The sequence below is a fragment of the Nicotiana attenuata genome, chromosome 1 (assembly GCF_001879085.1).
Source record: "Nicotiana attenuata strain UT chromosome 1, NIATTr2, whole genome shotgun sequence".
In the NCBI taxonomy this organism is placed as follows: domain Eukaryota; kingdom Viridiplantae; phylum Streptophyta; class Magnoliopsida; order Solanales; family Solanaceae; genus Nicotiana; species Nicotiana attenuata.
In genome coordinates this window covers 25,763,386-25,790,272 of record NC_031989.1, presented here as the reverse complement: position 1 = coordinate 25,790,272, position 26,887 = coordinate 25,763,386, and the positions used below count along the sequence as shown (strand labels likewise).

Here is a 26,887-nt window from a genome sequence, read left to right as displayed (position 1 = left end):
TAAGAAGGAATCACCTGAGTAGAGGAGAGAGAAGGGTTCTTCTTGACAGAAATTGACAGCACTTCATCGTTAATCATAATTCATAAGGTTTTGACTAGTCATTAACGCTTCGTTTGGAACTTTAAGAATCAAATCCCCTTTCCTTATATCACGAGCTGCTCCTAAACCTCTCAATGGATACTTTCAAAGATTTGCTCGATATGACAGAGTCTCGTGCTAATAACGTGTTATAAAATAAAGACTGTAAAGTAAAGACAAATAGAGAGAAACTGATATATTATTTGAATTCCAAACTGATGTACATAATGAACTGAAATCTCCTCTATTTATAGAAGAATGGAAGCTGCTCTGTAAGCTGCTACTGCAAGCTGGTATGTAAGCTGCTACTGCAAGCTGTTGTGTAAGCTGCTTGTAAGTTGCTTGTAAGCTGCTTCTGTACTAGATATAGATAATCTTCTGTCGGGGTAATCTTCATCCATAACGGAGTACCGAAATGATAAGCTTCTTCAGGAAGCTTATTTACGACGGAGTACTAAATGAACATCCATAATATAATATATATTTATAACAATTTCAAACTTATTGACAAATTCAATTTATTAACCTGTGGAGGTGATAATAAACTTAGTTAAAAATGTAGTACCAAAATGAAATTACAACAAAATGTAGGGACTAACAAAATCTCTCTGTCTTTTCTTTTCAGAAGAAACAAAATAAAAGAGAAAAAAAGAACATGGAAAAAGAATTCGGAAAAGTAAGACTGGCAATAGCCGACGGACTGATAGAGGGAAAGCTCACAACTGCTCCGGGGGCCGGAAAGAAGCGGGTAACAACGGCGTCGTTACATTCTATGCAACGCATAGTGGAGAAGAAAAAGGCTGTCTCTGCCAAAAGCAAGTTCGGATCCCAAAAGGTCAATTTCTCGATATTCTTTCAACAGTTTCTTGTTTTCTCGAAATTGAATAATGAAATTAGCTTGAACTGATTGTAGTATGGCTGGAAATGTGAATTGAACTGCTGTGGCTGTTAAACTTCGATAATTATTTCGTAGCACCTGATTTTAGTGATTTTAAATTCGCGTTATATTAGGAAATTTAGTTTTGTGCCGAGTGCGAATTGATGCTGAGATAATGCTAAATGTTGGTGAAACTGGCAAAAAATAATGGTAATTTCTGCGAATATGTTTTTCTAATGTATTCGTTACAAGTTCAGAAAATTTGTGGGATTTTGATGCATTGTGATACGAAATGGCAATGAAACAGTAAAAGAAAGAAGAAAATGCGATGAAACAAATAAAGGAAGAAGAAGATAACTAGGGCAAAATAAAAGGGAATATTCTCTGATTGATCTTTACTAAGAACAGAAATTACAATATATAGAGTGAGAGAGGAGAGATTCCCTAGCTAGCACTCGTGCCATTTCCTAAACGGCTAACCTGGAGCTCTCGTATAAGAGACAAAGAAAATTATAGGGCTAATGTGTAATTACTGGAAACTATAATTTAAAACATAAGTGGACTAAACTAAACATTTCTCAAACTTGTTTTCAGCCTTATTCCCAACTAACTTAACTACCCCGTACTATTTAACGAGCACGAGGTACCACTGGCGCAAGCTACTTGTATCAGATCCCCTTGTCAAAATCTTCCTTGTCCTCTAGGAAGGAAAGAAGGAAATCTAGTTCTTGGAGATTGATAATCCTCCCAAGTGGCCTGTTCTGGTGTTGTTTGCTCCCATTGAACAAGTACCTGAGCAATGTCCTTGTCCCTTTTTTGCACCATTCGTCTGTCTAAAAATTGTTGAGGTTGAGGGCAGTAGGGACTAGAGATATCGATGACGGGAGGGTGTGAGATCTTCTCAGGTATCTTGTGGCAAGGTTTTAACTGGGACACATGAAATGTAGGATGCAGAAGGAGTTGAGAAGGTAGTGATAGTTTGTAAGCTACGTTTCCAATTCTTTGTAAGATCTGATATGACCCATAATATTTGGCTGAGAGTTTGGAGAAGTGAGAGCCTGACATACTGATTTGCCTATAAGGTTGGATTTTGAGGTACACCCATTCTCCTTCCTTGAATTGCCCGTCAGACCTATGCTTATTAGCCTGTGTAGCCATCCTCTGTTGGGCCCTCAGTAGGTGGTATTTCAGTACTTGAACTCTCTGGTGAGCAAAATTCTATCTATCTCTTCCATGATAGAATCTCCTGCAATGTAAGGTAAGTGGAGTGGTGGGGGTTGACCATACAGGGCTTCATAGGGTGTGGTTTGGATTGAGGAATGGAATGTGGTATTATACCACCACTCAACTGATGCCAAGTAAGAGAACCTGTCCTTTTGAGAGTCAGAACAAAAGCACGTGAGATATATCTCTAAACACCAATTGACAACCTCTGTTTGCCCATCACATTGAGTATGATAAGTTGTGTTAGTACTGAGTGTGACTCCATGCATAGAGAACAATTCTTGCCATAGTTTACTAGTGAATATAGCCATCCTCTGTTGGGCCCTCTGTAGGTGGTATTTCAGTAGCTTATACTTGAACTCTCTGGTGAGCAGACTTCTATCTACCTCTTCCATGTTAGAATCTCCTGCAATGTAAGGTAAGTGAAGTGGTGGGGGTTGACCATACAGGGCTTCATAGGGTGTGGTTTGGATTGAGGAATGGAATATGGTATTATACCACCAATCAGCAGATGCCAAGTAAGAGAACCTGTCCTTTTGGAGTCAGAACAAAAGCACGTGAGATGTGTCTCTAAACACCAATTGACAACCTCTGTTTGCCCATCAGATTGAGGATGATATGCTGTGGAAGTACTGAGTGTGACTCAATGCATAGAGAACAATTCTTGCCATAGTTTACTAGTGAATATAGGGCCTCTATCACTGACTATATCTTCTGGCATCCCATGCAGTTTGAACACATGTTCCATGAATAATTTGGCAATTTCATCAGCTGAGTACGGATGTGACACTCCAATGAAGTGGGCATATTTTGTTAACCTGTCAACGACTACCCAAATGACTGACTTTCCTTGGGTCTTTGGCTAACCCTCAATGAAATCCATACTGATGCTACTCCAAGCCAGTGAAGGTAGTTTGAGGGGCTGAACTAGACCTGGGTAAGGTGTGGTTTCATACTTGCTTCTTTGGCAATTAGCTGTAGACATGTGATTTTTGACCCTCCCCAAGATTTTTTATATTTTAGCCCGCAAATATTTAATTTAGGCCTAATATAGCTATTTCAACTCATTTTGACTCTTTTACTTTATTTTATTACCAGAAATGAAAATTACAAAAAATATTTTAGTTTATGTATTTTTTATAAATTTGAAAAAAAATACAAAAAATAGTACCCTTTTTATCTTTATATAATTTCGAAAATATAAAAATAGTTTCATGTTTAGTTTAATTAATTAGGATTAGTTTTGACATGGTGTAGTATTTCTATCTTATTTTAAAAGACATTGTGTAGTCTAGGGACCCTTCTAGACTCTTCTTTAGGATAAAAAATAAATAAAAAAACCCTAATAACTTAACACAAAAGGACCTAGGGATTAATTGGCAAATACACAAAGAAAAGACCTTAGACCTAATTCCATGTATATAAACTAATGCCTATCGGCTAAAGGAGGGGGGACAAAAAAAATACACAATACACAAAAATAACGCTGAAGAGCTGCTAAAAGGCTGCGCAGCTTTTCAACAGAGAAACGACCCCCACCCCCCGACCTTCGTCTCCCTCATCCCTAGCCTCAGAAAATCAGTAACTACCGGACCTCACTGCCTGAAACCCGACGGAAAACGATCCTTTCCTTTCCAGTTCGGTCACACACAAACACAACTGAAGAAACGACCTTAACCCCAATCAAAATCCTAGCGGAAAACGCGCTTGAATCAACTCCGAACTCCAGCCATTAGAAGCAGCGAAATCAGCTGCAAATAGGTCTCAAATCGTTCAAGTACAAGCAACTTTTTGGTCGTGGTTTGAGTCACTGGAATTGGGTCCGATTGTCGTCGAGTTCGAGTTCGACCGAGTTTCCGTTCGTTAGTTTCCGGTCCGGTTCTCTGTTTTGGTTTGGTTTCGATCTCCTCTACTGGGGTTTTGAGGTTAGTTCTTAATTAAATTTTAATGATCCTTCTTTGTATATATTGATATTGAATGAAGATCTGTTGGATTTTTGGTCTACACAGTGGTGTGTGTGGGAGCTGTTTCCGTTTGAGTTTTGTGTTGTCACAATGTCAATGACTCCTTATCTTTCTCCTTGTGAAACCTGTGTGAAGGAGATATGTTTTTCACCGATTATTTGTTCTTATTTGGTTGTAGAATTTCAAGTTTCATGGATAATGTAGAAGTGAAACTATCGCTTATCATATTTAGAAATTTAATGTCTAGATTAGCTTGAACGACGATCTCAGCTCCAACTTCTTTTTCTTTGTCTTGTTGATCCAATATACCGGCTGTCCCAGTTTGTTGGTATTTCTGTGACTTAGATATTTGGCTACAATTCAAGGATGAGGTTGTGACATTAGGCACAGGTGTACCATTAAGTTACATGTGTATAAGTTGTACGTATTTGGTGAAATCTTATGTTACATCCATAAAGACAAAAGTAAGATTGTAACTTGTAATAGGGAAAAAGATTTCGATTCTTTTGCCGTGCCTGTTTGCATAATTTCTGATCTGGAGTGGTGAATTCCGAGGTGTAAAATGTCAATTAGAATTGGTCCTGCAGGATGCATTTGTATTTGTTTGCTAATTTTAAATATGTTACAACAAGATGGTTTTGGAATAAACGTCCCTAAATTTTCAATTATCTGCTTTATTACTGGGCGCGCTTGGAGTTTATTACGATTCTTTAAGGATAGATAGAGGTGTGCCATAAACAATACTAGATAACATGAATAGTTCTTGGCCCTCCAAAGGTAACTCGATTTTCTTTTCTTTAGAGTAAAATCGAGGTGCGCCGTGCCAAACAAAATATCAATTGCATGGCCCTCGTTTAATTAGTTTTGATTTAATCCTTAGAATTTGAGGCGCGCCACCTAGATGAATTTCCGTGGCCCTCGAAAGTTAACAACGCGTTAGTTGCTTTAGGCGCGTTCTTTAATAATTTTACCTTCCTAAACTCGGGTGTGCATTTCATGTGACCCAAATCCAAATCCTAAAACGTTGGATAAAATGTGTTTCGGATTGCGGGTGCATTTCATGTGACGCGATCCAAAGACACTTTTAAACGACGTTCAATTTTCCTTAAAATTAATTAAAAGCGGTAAATAACTTTAAATTGCACTATAGGATGAACATGTTTTAAAATCAGATAATTAAGCCGAATATAACAGTTGAGCGACCGTGCTAGAACCACGGAACCCGGGAATGCCTAACACCTTCTCCCGGGTTAATAGAATTCCTTACTCGGATTTCTGGTTCGCGGACTGTTGAACAGAGTCAAACCCTTTTCTCGATTCGGGATTTTAACCGGTGACTTGGGACACCATAAATCTCCCAAGTGGCGACTCCGAATCTCTTAATAAACAATCCCGTTTCGATTGTCACTTTAAGTTGGAAAAAATTCCCTTTATTATACTCTTCCGGGGGTGTAGTGAGGAAAAAGGGGGTGTGACAATCACATTGCTTGACATGAGTCTGGACATCCTCTTTTAGGCCCTTCCAATAAAAAAGGGCAGCTATTCTCCTGTATCAATTCTTGAGTGTCCTCCACTAGGAGAATTGTGCCACAGTTGTACAATGTTCTTCCTTAGGTGTTCATCAGGGCCTACTACCAGCTTCCCATTTCTTCTGAGTTGCTCATGAAACAGTAAAAGAAAGAAGGAAAAGCTGCTAAGGAAATGCAATGAAACAAATAAAGGAAGAAGAAGATAACTAGGGCAAAATAAAAGGGAATATTCTCTGATTGCTAAGAGCAAAAAGTACAATATATAGAGTGAGAGAGGAAAGATTCCCTAGCTAGCACTCGTGCCATTTCCTAAACGGCTATCCTGGACCTCTCGTATAAAAGACAGAAAATTATAGGGCTAATGTGTAATTACTGGAAACTATAATTTAAAACATAAGTGGACTAAACTAAACATTTCTCAAACTTGTTTTCAGCCTTATTCCCAACTAACTTAACTACCCCGTACTACTTAACGAGCATGAGGTACCACTGACGCAAGCTACTCGTATCACATTGGTGAAAGATAGAGTAAGATGAGTTTAGTTGAAGAGGATTCTAGTTCTTGGTCTTATGTATTGTTCATGAACTGAGATTTCACAGTGCTAAATTATTAGTGCAAAACAGGTTTCACTTGCCTTCTTTTTGTTTTATTGTTGAAGTGAGAACTTGTTTGACTTTTGTACAAGGTAGTTCATGAAATATATGAGTTACTGGTATGAAGCAGATGAAATATTTGAGTAAAAGGGGTAGAACTGTAGGAATTGGTATCAGACTCATCATGTGGAAAATGGGAATGTTCTGGATTTTTGTTTGGGCAAGTCCCGTTCTTTCTTGGTTTTGTTGTCATTTCACCTCAATTTTATCTCTAATTTTGTTTTGATCGTTTACAAAAACACTATCTAGTTGAGAAAAAAAAGCCTTCTAGTAAAGAATGCTGAAGGCTTTACCTTTTTCTGATCGAAAGATCTTTTTTGACGCGCTATCGCTATAAAGGTTACAACCTAGGCATTCAAAAGGAATGTTACTACATAAACGATTAGAGCGATGCCCCCTTAAATAATTAATCCGGCTTTATTAACCCAGAATGTTGACTTGGAAGATGAAATTCTATTAGATTGATTAATGGCTTCAAAGTGCATTTGAAAAGTTACCTATTAGCTTACCCTGTCATAATTTTTTGACTATCTTTGTGAAGATGAAATTCTATTTCTTTAAAGGTCAAAATGCCACAAGAATTAGTAGAGGGCCAGAGGGCCAAAAGTGTAGGTGCCACTTTGACGGGGAGGGCTTCCCTCCATCGTTGTGATGTTCCTGATGACATATGATGATGCTGACTGTAGAAGATACTTGCTCTTCTTTGTATTCCCAAGGTCTCAGATTTCTACATCAGATGTCTTATATTTCACTGACACCATCTGCTTGCTTCATTGCAAATCTTGTTACCTAAAATTATGTACTCCCTTGGGGTTGAGATTCTAAATTTGTAATGATTTAACGCTCCATTTTACTTAAAGCAGGTCATTTTCTTGTGCTGCGAGTGACTTAAAAGACCAAAGATTTCACTTAAAGGGCCCTAGTTCAAAACCAACATGCAAGCTGCTTCTCATTGTTATCCTCTTCACTTTTCCGGAAGGTTCTCTCTCTTTGCCTTTTGGTTTTGTGTATATATGTGAAGTGTATGTTTACTTGCTATTATGTGTCTGTAAATGTATAATATGCAACTTGATGTATTTATGTTCACCTTCCATTTACTGCACATGGTTACTGATGTGGATTTTCAAAATAAGACTGCATCACATAGATTGTCTTACAGTAGCTTTATATGGATTGCAGAGGCAGCTATAGTAAGGTGAGTCATGTAAATGTAAACGTTTTGAGCTTGAATTGGCTTCCTCAGAGATTTGACTTCAATCAAGGAGCTCAGATCTGTAAGGTTCTAAAACCTATCAAACTGAAAAGATTCTGTGTGATTCCTAACTCTAATGATGGTCATCCAAGTCTTCCTGTCTCTGAAGAGGACACAACTGCATCTAAAGAGGATGCATCTACAGTGGAAGAATGGGAAAATGGAGGAGAAACATTTTTGAGTAAGTGGTCACCTCCCAGGTACTTATGGAGGGGACTATCAGTTCCTATCTTGGCAGGGCAGGTTATTATTAGGATCATAAAGGGTAAAGTCCACTGGAGGAATACTCTTCAACAGTTGGAAAGAGTTGGACCTAAGTCGGTTGGTGTCTGTCTGCTAACAGCAGCTTTTGTCGGCATGGCCTTCACTATCCAATTTGTTAGAGAGTTCACTAGATTAGGGTTAAACAGATCTGTTGGTGGGGTATTGGCCCTTGCCTTTTCAAGAGAGCTAAGTCCAGTTGTCACATCAATTGTAGTTGCTGGGCGTATCGGTAGTGCATTTGCTGCTGAACTGGGCACTATGCAGGTATCTGAGCAGACTGACACGTTGAGAGTTCTCGGTGCAAATCCTGTTGATTATTTGGTGACACCAAGAGTGATTGCGTCTTGCATAGCCTTACCTTTTTTAACCCTAATGTGCTTTACAGTTGGTATGGCATCCAGCGCCCTTTTGGCTGATGGCGTTTATGGAATTAGCATAAACATAATTTTGGATTCTGCTCAGAGAGCTCTTAGATCATGGGACCTTATTAGTGCAATGATTAAATCAGGGGTGTTTGGTGCTATTATATCCATCATAAGCTGTGCTTGGGGGGTCACCACATTGGGAGGTGCCAAAGGGGTTGGAGAGTCGACTACTTCAGCAGTAGTTTTATCTCTTGTTGGCATATTCATAGCTGACTTTGCTCTCTCTTGTTGTTTCTTCCAGGGTGCTGGCGATTCGCTGAAGAATTGTGTGTGACATTTCTAATGTTTTCCCAATTTTGAAGTTTCAAGATGTTAAATTTTGTAGCCATTATTTTATTGTTTCAAGAGAATCCGCACCGGTGATGAACGAAAAATGAATGTATGCTAGTATAGGAAGCCAATGCTGAAGCAAATCGGGTATTCTGAAGGGGAGCCTTGGCGTAACTGATAAAGTTGCTGCCATGTGACTAGGAGGTCACGGGTTCGAGCCGTGGAAACAGCCTCTTGCAGAAATGTAGCGTAAGGCTGCGTACAATAGACCTTTGCGGTTCGGTCCTTCTGCGGACCCCACGCGTAGCGGGAGCTTAGTGCACCGGGCTGCCCTTCCGGTTGTACTTCCAATGACTCTCACTTGGGATCGGGGTTAATATGTGCAACTGAAAGGATTCGCTATAGCATGTTGGTATGGATTATAGATTTGGGTAAAACATTACCTGCGTTTAAACGAAACAGTACATACATGCCGCATGTTTTTATAAATATATAGTTATCATTAGACCATAATTAATTAATACACATTACACCATGAATAGATTTGGTTGTAAACGCTTGGTGCAAATAAGTTCTTACAGCAGTTTGCATGAGTTGTTCGGTATGAAGTTTTTACTATTAAAAATTGACACTTTGATATCAGAGAAAGTAAATGAGCTTGTGAACAAGTTGAACTTAGAAAAGCACATTGCAGGAATCAATTTGGCTCACTCGGTTACACAGGCTATATTTGCCATTCTTCAAGTTTGTGTACAAAGCAGCAGTTTACATGACGAGGTTGACGGTTTTCGTACATGTACCATAACCATATCTTTAAATAAACAAAACAATAATGATACAAATAATTAAAAAAGAGAGGGATATATGCTTGAAAACTTAATAATAGGCGAGTTTTCATTTGTAATGTTGTGAGGGGAAAGTAATGGTACACGTTGCTACTCCAGGATATTTTCAAAAGGAAAAGATCGAAAAGGAGAAAGATTTTTCTTTTTCCAACAAAAAGAAAGTCGGCTAGAGTATACTTTTGGCAATCTACTCTTCCCAACAGTGATCAAACTTGACAAAGAGACTTACTTTTGCAAGAATAGAATTAAGAGTAATAATCTTAAATTCTTCAAGATTTGACTTCTGTTAGTTTTTTAATTTACTTTCTAAATATACCGTATAGTCAGAATATATTAAAATAAGTTTCTTTTCAACTTCTAGTGAAAGTCATTTTTGATCATGTGTTCCTAGAGTTGGATCTCGGAATACCACCTAAATAACTTCGGTCAAAGAGTCAAGTAGGTCGGAAAGAAAAAGTTTGAGGTCAGACCGGGCAATATGACATACATCTTGGTTGGTTTCAGCTAGAGATTGGATATACTCGTGTATAGGGGTGTTCATGGTTCGGTTTGGATCGGTTTTTCCCTAAAAATAAACCAAACCAAGTAAGTCGGTTTTTCAAATATTAGAACCAAACCAAAACAATTAAGTCGTTTTTTTCTCGATTCGGTTTATGTCGGGTTTTGTCGGTTTTTCAGTTTTTTGGTTTTTTCGGTTATTTGTCGGTTTTTTCTTAAATATAAGACATACACTACCAAACACATACTCCGGCGACCATATTTTCAACGTAACACTATCAAATCAATTGCCCTTTGAAAAATCTATTATTTACCAAGATATATTGATGATAATTGAATCAATAGTGATAAATAATTTAAGGACTCAATTAAAAATATATTATTTTTAACACGAAATGGATTCTTACACTTAACAAAAGAAAACTATCAATCAAACTAGAATGTAAAGGTAAAGAACTATACTAAAAGTGGCAAACTATTAACATTTACCATAAAATTTTTAAAACTTTGTATAAAAATATACATATATATAGGTGTAATAATAAATTTAAAATAGCTACTCCTATAGTCGGTTTGGTTCGATTTTTTTCGGTTTTTTTCCGATAAAAACCAAAACCAAACCAAATTTGATCGGTTTTTAAAATTCAAAACCAAAACCAAACCAAACCAAAAAGTACCAGTTTTTTTTGTCGGTTTGGTTTGGTTTTCGGGTTTTTATGAACACCCCTACTCGTGTATATACTCTTTCTTCTCAAAGAGGAATTTTTATTGTACTCTATATAAATTAGGGTATATTATCTATTTCCTTCAATTTACTTTTAGGTTTGTTCGTCAAGTCGTTGTTAAGGGTGTTTTTGGCATAAATGTGATGTATAAGTGGCATACACAAGAGGCATTAGTAAGGCGATTTAGTGACTTATTAGTGCGATTTATAATACGCATCCATCTAATGCGACTGATAAGATAGTATGTAATTAATAAGTCGCACCAGGCAAATAATTTATGCGGGATTTATATGCGGGAAAGCAAGCTGTCAGAAAGGAAAAAAGCGATAGCTAAATAGAGGAACAATTGGCATACTTCAGTCGACGCCGGAATAAATGTCGGCCAATCTCCCAATTCTTCCCAACGCCACCTCAATTCCCGCCACCAGAGATAACCTCTTCGCCGCCGTAGACCTCGGCACCAACTCCTTCAAGCTCCTCATAGTTCGCGCCGACCCTTCCACCGGCCGTTTCCTCACCCTCGATCGGTTTAAGGAAAGAGTACTCCTCGGCCTTGATACTACCACCACCACTACCTCCGCCACTATCTCCACTGCCTCCCAACTACGCGCCACGACAGCACTTCGAAAATTCCAGAATCTTCTTCAGTCCCATCGCGTTCCTCCCTCCCATTCCCGCCTCGTAGCCACTTCAGCTGTTCGAGAAGCTTCCAATCAATCGCAATTCCTTACATCGATTCATGAAACCCTAGGCCTTCAAGTTGACGTACTCTCCGGTCTCGAAGAGGCCCGCCTTATATACCAAGGTATACTTCAATTCCACCCCGTTCATGACCGTACAGTTCTTACAATTGACATAGGAGGTGGCTCTACTGAGTTCGTAATTGGAAAAGAGGGCAACATTCTGTTCTCCATTTCACTAGCGTTGGGGCATGTCACTTTAACTCAAAAATTTCCTGAAATTACACTAATGCGGGAACATATTAAGGGAATAATCCAAGCCTCGGGTTTGAACAAGAAGGCTAAGCATTACGATATTGATGAAGTGATTGGTTCATCAGGGACGATTAGGAATATTGAGAAGGCGATTTTCCATGGCTATGCAAGTAATATGGAGGGAAATGTCGGCATATTTGAGGAAAGCAGGAGGGATTGGAGTTTTACAATGGAAGAATTGAGGGGCTTAGTGGAGAGGCTGAGCGAGGAAGAGAGAAGAGTTGGGGGGAAGGTTCAAAGGCAGGGCTTTTTCAAGAAGAGGTCAGAATTTATTGTGGCAGGGGCAGTTTTATTGGAGGAGATATTTAAGGAACTTAAGATTGAGGAGATGGAGGTTTCTGGATATGCATTAGGGGAGGGTGTGATTGCGGAGAAGTTAGGGGAGGTTTTTAATCACTATGATCCGAGGGCTAATGCGAGGTGGAGGTCTGTAGTGAGGCTCGCGACAAGGTTTAATAACAAGCAGCGCATGAAATCTGCTGCGTTGTGCTATTGTGTTGCGAAGGTATTTGATAATTCGGAATGGGAAACAATAAGAAGTTCACCATCTCTGGTTCCATATTTTTAGGGGGGAAATATTGTTTTTGAGATGATATTCTTAATGTTCTTGATGTAGGAGATGTTTGATGGTTTGAGGAAATGGTATGAAACAGGCAATGGTTCTGATGGGTTCGTTGTATCCTTGGAGGATAAAGATCTTGAGTATCTTGAGGCAGCTTGTTTGCTTCACAAAGTCGGTCTTTATGTTGGTAAAAAGGGCTACCATAAGCAGTCTTACCATATTATAATGGTATGTGTTTATTTCTCTACTCGGAAGATTCAGATAAATTTCTGTGCCATTGCATGTGAAGGAGTTTTGGTAATTTTTGTGCATGTAATGTTGCGAGCATAAAGTGACAAAAAGATTTGATTGGTGTATTTGCGTGTAAGAGTTTCAAATGAGTAGCATTGCATAATTATAGCTGTGTCATGGCCTGTTTGGTTTATATTTTTGAAACTGATTTTGATGTGGAATAGTGATAGCTAGGTAATTTAATAAATAACTTTCACTGAGATGATAGTCATTTTTGAGAAAGGCGATTTTTTAAACAGTAACGAAACATTAATTGATTATAAAAAAGAATTAAATAAACATACTGATTAAATCGGCTGAACTAATCCAAACCAAACAGGCCATAGTTTCTCATATGAAAGATAGAGATATAGAGGGATAGATATTCTGAGGCCTCTGTCATTGATTGATGATTAAGTTATCTGGATTCAGCTGATTCAGTCCTCTTATCTACCTTGAGAAATAGTTATTGGGAGTGCCATGTAGTTTATTATGACAAGCATAACTCACTGTGCAGAATGGCGACCATCTGCATGGTTATAATGATGAAGAGGTTAAGGTATGGTGTCTCCCTTATTTACTCAGAATAAGATTCAGATTGAAAACTGATGGCATTTTCGTCTGTCTCCAGTTAATAGCTCTACTTGTGCGGCACCATAGAAAGAAACTTCTCAAGTGTGATCATGTTGTGCTTGAGGAATTAACAGAAGAGGTATCATATTGTGTTTTGACCAAGAGCTATCTTAATTTTTTTGTGCTATAGAGACGTACACTCTCTAACTCCATTATGGGTGTGTATCTGGTATGCATACGTTCAGTTTTTAGCAAGTTATGTTAACTTTGAAGAATCTGCTCTAAGTACCAACACCCCTAATGTATATGTCGAACTTTTAGCAATTTTTTGAATATATTTTGTAGATATGCATGAAGTACCGACACCCATGTCAGTAAATTGACATGAATAAGTCAAATGCAGATACCATGTTAGCATAGATGGAAGCTCTTATGTTTGTTTAACCCTTATCTTTCTACCTTAGATGAGAGGGAAATTCAGAGTTCTTTGTGCAATTCTACGTGTATCTGCTTCAGTAGAACAACTTCAGTTGGTCAACATCGACAATGTGGAATTCTCACATACCTGTGAAGGATTTAAATTGGTATATCACCTTTACAGTCATCCTTATGTTTCTCTTCCTTATATCTTCTAGGAACCCATGTGATTCTGTTCAGTTGATCTCTTGTGGTATAACTTCTTAATGCTATAGAAGGAGGCGAAAATGCCTCTGACATTTTATCATGTGTTATATCTTCTGTCGATCTGATATTTTCCTCTCAGTGGCAACAAGTCCCATTGTCATCTGAAGATACATGATATGTTTCGGTTATTGATTCACATTTGCTGCTTTTATTCTTGATCCAAATTTTTAATTGTTAGACAACAATCTCAATTCTCAAAAGTTGCTTGAGGTGGAATTTACCTTCTGAAGGCTAATTTTTATTTTATTATCAAGTGATGAATAACTGTTGTTGAGGACATAGTGGTTCAGACGAGTGGACCATTTGACACATTTGCTCTACTTTATTTTGGTAAACTATATTATAAAGAAAAGACGAAGAGAACATCATCATCAACATCCTGGTTACAAGTATTGGCACAAATAAATTCTATATACCTAGATGCTTCTAATCAATTGGACTCAAAAACACTAATATTGACGAACTCCAATTTGTCTAGGATGAAAAGTGTGACCTACTCCGAAGTACCTCTTTTTTTAGCTAATTAAAGACACAGGTTTAACCTCAGCAATCTAAGAATTAGCTTAGCTGCATGGAAGTTTTTCTCCATATGCTACAACCCTTATGTATTCATGTAAATAAATTTGAGCTGGGACCAATATTAAATAATTAAAATTGTTTGTAGAAGTAAATGCATACTTCTTTTCCTGACTATGCATCCTTATAAGTTTAAGCATTTGCATTGTCACGTAATTTACACCACAAATGCTGTAGGTGCTTGAAGCAGGAAATTTGCCCTCCCCTGATAATGTGCTGCCATCAGTGAAAGACTTTGAGGCAGAGCTTGGTAAAGAGTTGGAGCACTTCAGAATGGTAATGAGCAGTGGCCAGCATTCTTTTTCTGCAGCCTATACCAGAATTTTTTGATGGAATCTTGGCATATATTCCTTGTTCTTTTTTCCAGTTTTCCATAGATTATCATGCCATATATTCATTTATATCACATGTTATACATTTTATTAGGTGTTCCAGGAAAGATTGTCAATTGCTGTCACTTCAAGCACTTTACCATAATCTGGAAGAGATGTTAGGAATGGTGAGATGCTTTTCTGGTTACTAATAAATCTCTAATGTATGTTATATGCACACTCATACACACATAATATACACATATATATAGACATAGACACAGACACATACACGGATACTTCAACTGTTACAAGCAACAGTTAATTACAGTATTCTAGTGAATAGTTGCTGGATGGAGAGAGCAAAAATTGTTGCCTACTTCCGAGCAAGGGAGTTGGAATATAATGTACTTATCTTTTATTTTTGTAATTCTTTTACTTAAGTGTAATTTTCTTATGTAATCTTAGAAAATCTGTGGTCTGGTTATTATCAGCTTTAACTGAAGAAGTATACATATAGAACAGCACGCCTCTCGTCCCGTGTTCTTGCTTTGTTATGGCAGTTAAATTATGTTGATTATAAAGTGGAGAACAATGTGTTGTTTAGAACAAGAGCTTGGTCTGATTTCCTTTCTGGCAGTAAGTTTGTTTTATGTATTTTTTTTCCTTTTCCTTTCGATAAGCTTGATTTGACTCTAAAACAGCAACATCAATTTGCAGATGCATTTGTCCCTAACTCAAGGGCTGATGTGTTATGTTTGTTTTATGGATTCTCAAATATTGTGCTTCACAGTAGCAGAACTAAAAACGAAAAAAAACAAAACTGAGTTTTTCGGTTTATCAGTATTTTATTTTCTGCTCTGCGTTACATTGGAATACATGAAGAGGATAGCCATCTCAAATATGAAATATAGCCTCCACTGACTATTTCTATTGTCTGTTGATTTGGGAATATGCCGAAAGAGTGAAATCTGGATAAAGGGTAAGTGAAACTGTGAAGTTAGTCTAACAGGAAATGTAAATATAAAGACAGGAAAGGGAAAGGGTCTTAGGACCATCCAAAATAATCAAATCCTGACAAGACGGTAAAATTGTGTGGGGTGGCCACTTTTTAAAGTGGTATTTACTTTTTATCCAGCATTTTTAATGCTTAGCAATAGTAGCCACTAGTCTATTAAAATTAATATGAAAAGACTGTGTTACCCTTTCTTCTATTTCTTTCAAGTGTTAGGGAGAACTGTGCCGCAGGTTTCAAATAGATCTCCTGCTGTTAACTTTTCGTCATGAGCTTATTAATTACAGAAACAAATTTTATGCTACTGCTAATTAACAGACTTGGAATATCTGTTTGCTTCCATTTCGCAGTGTATGTAAACTCAGCATCGACTTCCTTATCTTCTGTCAGATCCAAAACAGAATGTGGATCCGTTCTTGCTGTGATCTCAATAACACGATCCTTATTGTAAAGGATATCGAAATATATGTGTTTGTACAGAAAGTATTTGTAGTCTTTTGGATCATCTGTTTCTTCTCTATTCTCAACTCGTCCAATAAGACCCCATATGGGCAACTCATCATAATACATTTCAAAGTAATAGTCTTTATCTACTGCTCTTCGGAACTGAGCTACTTCTTCCTTTGTTAGCTTCTTCCTACAAAGAATTTCCAAGTCTTTCTCTATTATCCTTATTGTGTGTTTGCATTTAATTTATTTTGTGTTAAAATAAATTAAAAGTTAAGGACAATAGGTCCTGAACTTAGGCTAAGAAGCCCAAAAGTTAAGGACAATAGGTCCTGAACTTAGGCTAAGAAGCCCAAAAGTTAAGGACAGACAGTCCTTAACTTACAGTTACAAGTTCAAAAGTTAAGGACAATAGGTCCTTAACTTTGATTTCCAAGTTCAAAAGTTAAGGACAGACAGCAGTTACAAGTTCAAAAGTTAAGGACAATAGGTCCTTAACTTTGATTTTCAAGTTCAAAAGTTAAGGACAGACAGTCCTTAACTTACAGTTACAAGTTCAAAAGTTAAGGACAATAAGTCCTTAACTTTGACTTACAAGTTCAAAAGTTAAGGACAGACAGTCCTTAACTTACAGTTACACGTTCAAAAGTTAAGGACAATTTGACTTACAAGTTCAAAAGTTAAGGACAGACAGTCCTTAACTTACAGTTACACGTTCAAAAGTTAAGGACAAGCAAGTTCAAAAGTTAAGGACAATAAGTCCTTAACTTTGACTTACAAGTTCAAAAGTTAAGGACAGACAGTCCTTAACTTACAGTTACACGTTCAAAAGTTAAGGACAAGCAAGTTCAAAAGTTAAGGACAATAGGTCCTTAACTTTGATTTTCAAGTTCAAAAGTTAAGGACAGACAGTCCTTAACTTACAGTTACACATTCAAAAGTTAAGGACAAGCAGTCCTTAACTTACAGTTACAAGTTCAAAAGTTAAGGACAATAAGTCCTTAACTTTGACTTACAAGTTCAAAAGTTAAGGACAGACAGTCCTTAACTTACAGTTACACGTTACAAAGTTAAGGACAAGCAAGTTCAAAAGTTAAGGACAATAGGTCCTTAACTTTGACTTACAAGTTCAAAAGTTAAGGACGCTTGGTCTTGAAGTTTGAGTTCCAAGTTCAAAAGTTAAGGACATGTAACCTTGAAGTCCTGAAATAAGAGTTCCAAGTTCAAAAGTTAAGGACATGTAGTCCTGAAGTCTTGAACTTAGAGTTACAGGTTAAAAAGTTAAGGACATGTAGTCTTGAAGTCCTGAACTTAGAGTTTCAAGTTCAAAAGTTAAGGACATGTAGTCCTGAAGTCCTGAAGTTAAGGACATGAGCAGAAGGGTATTTTCGTCCGGGCAGTTAAAGTTTATTAAACCAGTGGCTAAAGACTAAAGACATTTAAAACACTGGCTTTAAAATACTCGTTCTTGGATTACCAAGAAAAGAAAATGGGGGTTTCTAAAACTTGGAAAGCTACAATCTTTTTAGGGTTTCTATGGCTGAACCTATTATTCCAATCAGTAGTGGGTCGTTTCGTAGTGGAGAAAAACAGCTTAAGGGTCGTCTCACCTGATGATATTAAAGGCACTTACGATAGTGCAATTGGCAACTTTGGGATTCCACAATATGGTGGTAGTCTTCCCGGTACTGTGGTTTATCCAAAAGGAAACCAAAAGGGTTGTCGAAATTTTGATGATTCTGGGATTTCTTTTAAGTCAAAATCTGGTGCTATGCCCACCTTTGTTCTCGTCGATCGTGGAGGTATGTAACCAACTCCCATAGCTCTTTCTAGAACATTCTTGTAAATTGTACTTCCTCGATTCAATTTATGCTTTCCTTTTAGTCTGTCCCGAAAAATAATACTCCCTTTCTCTATTTAGAAATGATTCAACTCTAAAATTTTTATGTTAACCTTACTGAGATGATTTATAGCCACAATAGTATCTATGACTTGTTTCTTTGTTTCCAATCAAACAATATCACATAATATGGGATGGAGGGAGTAGCAATTTTACTTGGTCGTTGTTATAAAAAAAAAAGATAATTTATTGAGTATTAGAATGAACAGGTGTAAATTGAGTTGAATGGATATTGAGGATTCATATTTTCGGCCAATTAGTTTGATATTGAGGTGTGGTTGTAGTTTGTTGTTGTTGTTTTGGTCCTTGTCACTGCGTTGATGTCTCAGTTTATTTTTGTTATTTTGGGGAATTTTCTAATTGTCATTCTTTGGACCGTATCAGTAGTTTTTGGTTTAAGTTAATGATACGAAGTTGATATGTTAGTTCTTGAAGTATCCCATTGCTTTTCTTCCGACTGTTTCTAAGTGTCATATCATTTGTAGTACTTGTTAGTTTTCCCTAACAGTGGCTGATAAATTTGAATGCTTTATTGTTTTCAGCTGGCTTGCGTTACATAGGCTACCGTCATTGTTGATTTTGAGTCCCTCAACTCTTTCTAGTCAAACTTTCTGTTCTTTTTTCTTCTTTTTTCCTATTATAATTTTCATTTCAAATTTTGGAAATGAAAATTTGGATCCCAGGAGGAGTCATAGTTCAATAATACTTTGAGCAGTAATTGGGGATTGATATGTTAAGTCAATGTACTCTTTTATATTGAGAAAGAGGTCATCTGTAAAATTATCACGAGTTATGGGAAGTTACTGTTTTTCTTGTTGGCAGATTGCTTCTTCGCTCTGAAGGTCTGGAATGCCCAAAATGCGGGCGCCGCTGCAGTTCTAGTTGCAGATGATGTTGACGAAAGGCTGATAACCATGGATACACCTGAAGCGGATGGTTCTTCTGCAAAATACGTTGAGAACATAACAATACCATCTGCCCTTATTGAGAAAAGCTTTGCAGAGAAGTTGAAGAAAGCTGTGAGTGCAGGAGAAATGGTTAATGTGAATCTTGATTGGAGAGAAGCTGTGCCCCACCCAGATGATCGTGTGGAGTATGAGCTGTGGACTAGTAGCAATGATGAATGTGGGTTCAAATGTGACATGTTGATGAAATANGCTCAATTGAATTATTATTCTTATGAATGCGATCTGTAATAGATAGCTAGCTGGAGGTTGAGTAGTTATTGCGATGATGTGCTGCAGATTGAAGATGCATCTGCATTTTTTTTTTCTTTCATGTACAAAACGCTATTTTGTAATAAAATTTCTTTTGTTTACCAAAAAACCCTATATAATAGGGCAAGAAACCATTCAACACCTCCCAAAATAGCAATAGCATAGGAATTTAGAACAAAGGTAGCGAATTTTCAGCTGAAAATGAACTAGAAGTTCAGCTTTTCTCATACAGTTTAGGTTTTTGCAGTGATAATTCATAAATTTTTCACACCATCAGATTAAGTTGACGTACAATAATATGTAACTTTTCATAAAAAGTCCCATACTGTAAGCTAGACAATAGAGTAATTACCTGTTATATATAAGTAATAGGTTAAATTACATTGATATATATCGTGGACATTCTTTATATTGACAATGTATATGACATAAACCTTTCCCGATAACCCAACATTATGAGACATTGCTGAAAAAAGACATCTAAACCTCCATCATGTTCTTTCGCCTACCTTTTCTTCTCCCACTATCTGATATCCATTTCCACATGAAAGGGAAAAAAGTGAAAGAAGATGAAGGGGAATTAAGCAGGTTACGTTGCAATGGTCCATTTTAGTACACAATCTGACACAACCCTGTGAAGGTGTCTAGGACAATGAAAAGAACTGTGATTCATCAAAATATTTTCTCTGTTCAAGCACGTTCATCTATGCTCTTTTAAGCTATGTATGTACATATCTACTAGGACAAATGTAGTTAAATGAAGCAAGCTGTATAGAATTCTCTAGGTCACAATGTTATTAACCTGAGAATGTTAGTAGATAACCACTGGTTTGGCCAAATGAAGGTCACAAGCATGAAGAAGATATGCTGGTATGAAAAACCAGAATAAGTAGTGTCGCTATGAACCATTTTAGTACTACTTTTAGTCTATACAACTATATATCTTTGAACAAGTTCTGTTGAAGGGTGGTTTCGTGGTGTAGTTGGTTATCACGTCAGTCTAACAAGTTCACGTCAGTTATAATTCATAAACTTTTCATACCACCACATTAAGTTAACGTGCAATAATATCCAGTGGCGGATCTAGGATTTTAAAGTCGTGGGGTGCTCCAATGCCTTTACGGAAACTTATTACAACCGCAAATTATAATTGCGTAACTATTTCAAACTTGATAGTATAAATATTTGACAAACATATTTAATATTATCATTAAAGGATCAATATATCTACATTTGTCTTTGGAGTTTTGATATTTTGAAAGGCGATGAATAATAGCATTATTAGTTACAATAAATTTATTCCAACATCAAAATTTAGTGCACGACTAGTCTAAATATGGATTGAAAATTTTAATTTTATTACACAAATGAATAAGAATAAATTTAAGCTATATTAGATTAACTTTCGGCCTCAAAAGTCATACCGGAAAAATGACAAGTGAAACGAGAATTATCTCGAGGAAAAAGTCAAATTGTTGGAACCCGAGAGAGGAAGAAAAGAAGTAAAAAAAAGAAAAGAGAGCAAATAGAGAAATAAAGCAACAAGAAAAAAAGGACATTCTGTATTGGAGAATAGCAGGTTTAGGAAATGGAAAAGATAGTAAAAATTGAAAAGAAAATAAAAGGAAAGGTAAAAGAAAGTAAAAATGACAAAGAGAGTAAAAAGGAAAACAATTCTTGAGGGGGGAAAAAGAGGCAAGCAATTTACGGTAAAAGGTAGAAAAAAAGAATGGGTTGAAATGAAAGTAAATAAATGCACGCCACAATATTCAATTCGGCACAATTTTCTTTACAACCGTTACTTCAGCAACCTCGAAGACCAAAGCACCCACTAAATTTCTTTGTTGATGGGTGCTCAACAAACATAATTCCCAAATTACTGATCATTATTGGTAGAAAGTATTGGCACTGCGTAGGGAGCAACGGGTGCTCTAGCACCCACAAGGATATATGTGGATCCGCCCATGATAATATCTAACTCTTCATAAAAAGTATGATATTATAAGCTGGACAATAGAGTAATTACCTGTTATATATAAGTAATAGGTTAAATTACATTGATATATCGTGAAGATATTCTTTATCTTGACAATGTATATAACTTAAACCCTTTCCCGATAACCCCAACATTATGAGACAATGCTGAACAAATAGAACATCTAAACCTCCATCATGTTGTGGTGGCAGCCAGAGAGGAAATTATTACACTTAAATCTTGATTATTAGAATGATTAGGTCATGGATAACAGAATAATAGCCAAAGTGTTTTAGTTAATTGTTAAATAGAAAATTATAAAAGTTGCTATAATTTGCCATCCCGTACGTGTATGATAATGCTCTCAATCCACTAATATAGAAATCCACCACAACCATGCCTTGAGCTTTAGTTTCAATTTATGAATTTGGAATGCCAATCTTCAGGTCAAGTCCAAGGTCCATTCCATTGTATGCAATGGGAGAATACATCCATAGATCATCAGAGCTCAAGAGTTGCATCATCCAAACAAAAAACAATCAGGATCTAAATAAAGTGAATTAAGAATAAGTGTCACCTGATTATAATTTTTTTTTACATATATATACAACGTTTGAGCTGAAATAATGAGCTCAATTGAACCTGCATCCTAAATAGTTTGTGAAGACATATCTTACCTTAATTTGGAGTTGCAAAAATTTGACATACTGGACTGCCTCTTCAAGCATGGTGCTAATATCAACCTATATATTATGATTACCTTGCTAATCAGATTCTAATTTTCACAGCAGATTAATTACATGACCATTAATTGATGCAGTTTCACTTAGTACTACTACTCCACATACCTTTGTTCCGTTAGGGACGAGACTTTGCAAGATCCTCAATCTCTCATTAATTCTCTCTCTTCTTTTCTGTAATAAGAGAAAGAAATATCCTAATTTAGTCATATTGTGGCAGATTGATAAGCACTTTCAGTACAAGAAAAAAGCTTATTAACGACCAACTGTTGATGCTTACCCTTGCATATAGACTCTGGGGATCAGTTGCTGAGCCCCTACTGGCTCTGGATTTTCCAATTGAGTTGAGGGGCGCAGAAACTCCTTTTGAGTTATCGCTCGAAGCCAATCCATATAAATCATAATTAGAAACATTAGATTCATCTTCTGAGCAGCAACTAAATGAACTCTGCCTGTGAAGCACATTACTATTGTTTTCTTTATTTCCAATCTCATCATCAACAATACTCTTCATATTCTTCTTTGGCTTTACACTTCTCTTGTTCTTCGGCACCTATATTAGATATCAGAAATATATTCAGAAACTAATTAATAACAAGATGAAACATTACAAGTTCAGATATTAACACTCACATCATTAGTAGGCAACCGGGATCTTTTCTTAGAGCTTTCAGATAAACTGTCCATTTTATGATCTTGTTCGCGAACTTGCATTTGATCATATTCTCTTCCCAGCTGTAAGCCTTTTCCATGAAGATCAGATTCAGGCATATTTTCACCTGATTCCATACTTCCATTGCATACTTCTTTGTTCAAAAAATCAATTGCGATGTGCACAAATAGCCACTAACGGCTCATGTCTTTATTTTAAAGCCAGTGTTTTAAATGTCTTTAGTCTTTAGCCACTGGTTTAATAAACTTTAACTGCCCGGACGAAAATACCCTTCTGCGCATGTCCTTAACTTCAGGACTTCAGGACTCAGGACTACATGTCCTTAACTTTTGAACTTGAAACTCTAAGTTCAGGACTTCAAGACTACATGTCCTTAACTTTTGAACTTGAAACTCTAAGTTCAGGACTTCAAGACTATATGTCCTTAACTTTTTAACCTGTAACTCTAAGTTCAGGACTTCAGGACTACATGTCCTTAACTTTTGAACTTGGAACTCTAAGTTCAGGACTTCAAGGTTACATGTCCTTAACTTTTGAACTTGGAACTCAAACTTCAAGACCAAGCGTCCTTAACTTTTGAACTTCTAAGTCAAAGTTAAGGACTTATTGTCCTTAACTTTTGAAGTTGCTTGTCCTTAACTTTTGAACGTGTAACTGTAAGTTAAGGACTTTCTGTCCTTAACTTTTGAACTTGTAACTATAAGTTAAGGACTGTTTGTCCTTAACTTTTGGATGTGACTGTAAGTTAAGGACTGTCTGTCCTTAACTTTTGAACTTGAAAATCAAAGTTAAGGACCTATTGTCCTTAACTTTTGAACTTGTCACTGCTGTCTGTCCTTAACTTTTGAATTTGTAACTGTAAGTTAAGGACTGTCTGTCCTTAACTTTTGGGCTTCTTAGCCTAAGTTCAGGACCTATTGTCCTTAACTTTTGGGCTTCTTAGCCTAAGTTCAGGACCTATTGTCCTTAACTTTTAATTTATTTTAACACAAAATAAATTAAATGCAAACACACAATAAGGATAATAGAGAAAGACTTGAAAATTCTTTGTAGGAAGAAGCTAACAAAGGAAGAAGTAGCTCAGTTCCGAAGAGCAGTAGATAAAGACTATTACTTTGAAATGTATTATGAGGAGTTGCCCATATGGGGTCTTATTGGACGAGTTGAGAATAGAGAAGAAACAGATGATCCAAAAGACTACAAATACTTTCTGTACAAACACATACATTTCGATATCCTTTACAATAAGGATCGTGTTATTGAGATCACAGCAAGAACGGATCCACATTCTGTTTTGGGTCTGACAGAAGATAAGGAAGTCGATGCTGAGTTTACATACACTGCGAAATGGAAGCAAACAGATATTCCAAGTCTATTAATTAGCAGTAGCATAAAATTTGTTTCTGTAATTAATAAGCTCATGACGAAAAGTTAACAGCAGGAGATCTATTTGAAACCTGCGGCACAGTTCTCCCTAACACTTGAAAAAAATAGAAGAAAGGGTAACACAGTCTTTTCATATTAATTTTAATAGACTAGTGGCTACTATTGCTAAGCATTAAAAATGCTGGATAAAAAGTAAATACCACTTTAAAAAGTGGCCAACCCACACAATTTTTACACGTTCCGAGTATTGGAATGCTGAGCCTGGCCTTGGGCCCTTGGGTTAAACTTTGAAATCTTAGTGTCATAATGCTTTTTGAATCCTCCTAGCCATTATGTTAATGCAATGATTCTTTTTAAGAAAAATGTACATGTTGAATGGCTTCATCTTGAAGAATAAAAGGATTCGACTATTTAGTAGAATCATGTTTAATTTTAAAGAATGTGTTTTAAGGTTAACTTCATAACATAGTAGAACATACAATTTTTCGTAATTATGCTAAGAGGGTGTTTTGCTAAGCTTATAAGTTGGTTTAACCAGCTTATAAGTTACTTTTGACTTATTTACGTGTTAGGTAAAATCAAACATACTTATAAGCTAAAATAGGCCAAAAATCATAAGTTGGCCATCCCACTTATCATTTTTAAGCTTATAACCACTTAAGGTTTGACCAAAACTGTTACTAACCTAGTCCATCTACTAGTCTGAAAACCTGAGAAGTTTCAAATCATTCTACTATTATTCCTTATACTATAAAAATTGACATTCATTTACTTGTTCAATCAACAATATACTTTCCAAATTAACAATTGCATATTTCGCTAATAAACTTCAAAGTTATTTCAACGTTTATTTTCAGTTTCAATTAATTATTTTTTCGTTAACTTGTTTCTTGTGAAAAAAGATAATAACAGAAAAGAACATCAACCTCAATAGCATTTCCTTTGAGACAAAAAGGCTCTTGACTTTACGTGATTGTGAAAGCCATCTCTTTTGTCTGAATTCTTGTAGATGTGTCTCATGCAATATACGACTATAATTAGTTAAAATGTCACATCAACAATACTATTAATGACATATTATTTCTGGAATATACCCTCAAAATTCTTTGTGAAATAATGAAGAGCTTGAAAGTAATGGATAGAAAAAGCAGCCTTTCCAATTGTGGTAAGGGCAAAATGTAGTGTCCTGCTCTTTCCATGGATGAATAATGAGTATGATGAATGATGATCAAACAATTTTGTCTGCAGCCTCCAAAGTCACTATCCAGGAAATTGTTTCCTTTTACTATATTTGTACATTTGCCATGAAAAGACTACGAGAAAGACGCCTGAAATTAACACTAATTTAAACCATTTGATTTGGTAGCCTCTCAACCGAGTACAATATGGGATAAACGCTTGTTTCTTACCTTCGGTAAAAAGGGATAATTATCATATTCTTGAAAGAAAGTTTTGTATTAAATCTCCCGGAATATTAATCAAATTATCTAACAAAGAGTTCGAAAATCTGGAATTTACAGAATATTAGTCAAATTATCTAACAAAGAGTTACTAAACTCTGGAATTTACATATATTTCTTTTTTTGAGAAAGTACTCATTAATGTCAAGAAAATCCCTAACTTTATCTTTCAAATTAATCACTCCATGCCAATTCAGGTGACATTCTTTCTGTCTTGGGACGACGGCCACTAATATTTGATACTACTCCAACAAATACTATTATTTTACAATTTTTATGAGTTTTAAAAATTTAATACTCCTTATGTTCTAAAACAGTGTAGTGGTTTTATCCTCAGATAATCGTCACCCACCCAAAGACTTTTAATGATATTTAAGAAATATTTTAAATTTTCTTTGAAAGATTTGAAAAATGAGTGAATTTTTTCTTTGAAAAATATTCAAAGAGCGAAATAAAAAAACTGCGTGAAAAAATATATTACAATTACTTAAATACGTTTGTATTGCCAGAAAAGTCAAGGAGTCAACAGGTCAAGTTTTATTACAATTACATGAAATGCGTTTGAATAACATCCTTTTTCGATTGGGTATGACTTCGACTATTCCCGCAGTCCGTCAATTAGTTAACTATCAACATATTTTAGCTAATAGTTGTATAGTAGATATACCGAATTATCGCTACAAATCTCGATATATTATTACAGCAAAGGATAAACAAAAATCTAGAGCTCTGATATTCATCCCCTCATCAGGAATTACCAAACCATTTGACCCATTACTAGGGGTGTTCATAAAAACCCGAAAAATCGAACCAAACCGACCAAAAAAATCGATACTTTTTGGTTTGGTTTGGTTTTGGTTTTGATTTTGAAAAATCGATCAAATTTGGTTTGGTTATGGTTTTAATCAGAAAAAAACCGGAAAAACAAAAACGAACCAAACCGACTATAGGAGTAACTATTTCAAATTTATTATTACACCTATATATATGTATATTTTTATACAAAGTTTCAAAATTTTTATGGTAAATGCTTTACACTTTTAGTATAGTTCTTTACCTTTACATTCTTATTTGATTGGTAGTTTTCTTTTGTTAAGTGTAAGAATCCATTTCGTGTTAAAAATAATATATTTTTAATTGAGTCCTTAAATTATTCATCACTATTTAATTCAATTATCATCAATATATCTTGGTAAATAATAGGTTTTTCAAAGGGTAATTAATTTGATAGTGTTACATTGAAAATGTGGTCGCCGGAATATGTGTTTGGTAGTGTATGTCTTATATTTAAGAAAAAACTGACAAATAACCGAAAAAACCGAAAACCCGACAAAACCCGACATAAACCGAATCGAGAAAAAATCGACTTAATTGGTTTGGTTTTGTTCTAATATTTGAAAAATCGACTTACTTGGTTTGATTTCTTTTTAGGAAAAACAGATCCAAACCGAACCATGAACACCCCTACCCATTACCCAATCCTAACGGTTGATGATCC

At 36.1% G+C, this 26,887-nt stretch overlaps 2 protein-coding genes and 1 long non-coding RNA gene across 4 annotated transcripts; 2 read left to right on the top strand and 1 right to left on the bottom strand.

The window, feature by feature from the left end:
- On the top strand, positions 736 to 8,641 carry LOC109221696 (protein TRIGALACTOSYLDIACYLGLYCEROL 1, chloroplastic). The gene is made up of 3 exons (XM_019386181.1): positions 736 to 913; positions 7,190 to 7,305; positions 7,506 to 8,641. The coding sequence occupies exons 2-3, from the start codon at positions 7,262 to 7,264 to the stop codon at positions 8,539 to 8,541; spliced, it is 1,080 nt and encodes a 359-aa protein (XP_019241726.1). The 5' UTR covers positions 736 to 913; positions 7,190 to 7,261; the 3' UTR covers positions 8,542 to 8,641.
- Positions 10,889 to 19,088, top strand: LOC109221563 (putative exopolyphosphatase). Of its 2 annotated transcripts, XM_019386060.1 has the most exons (8): positions 10,889 to 12,105; positions 12,217 to 12,390; positions 12,950 to 12,991; positions 13,064 to 13,144; positions 13,470 to 13,589; positions 14,443 to 14,541; positions 14,692 to 14,764; positions 18,761 to 19,088. In XM_019386060.1, the coding sequence occupies exons 1-7, from the start codon at positions 10,981 to 10,983 to the stop codon at positions 14,740 to 14,742; spliced, it is 1,692 nt and encodes a 563-aa protein (XP_019241605.1). In that variant the 5' UTR covers positions 10,889 to 10,980; the 3' UTR covers positions 14,743 to 14,764; positions 18,761 to 19,088. The 2 variants fall into 2 exon arrangements, with proteins under 2 accessions (XP_019241605.1, XP_019241657.1); XM_019386112.1 differs by lacking the exon at positions 13,470 to 13,589.
- Positions 21,808 to 22,207, bottom strand: LOC109240421. Its single transcript, XR_002070066.1, has 3 exons — positions 22,151 to 22,207; positions 21,979 to 22,044; positions 21,808 to 21,873 (listed from the first exon to the last, which is right to left on the bottom strand). It is a non-coding gene; the product is annotated as an uncharacterized LOC109240421 (long non-coding RNA).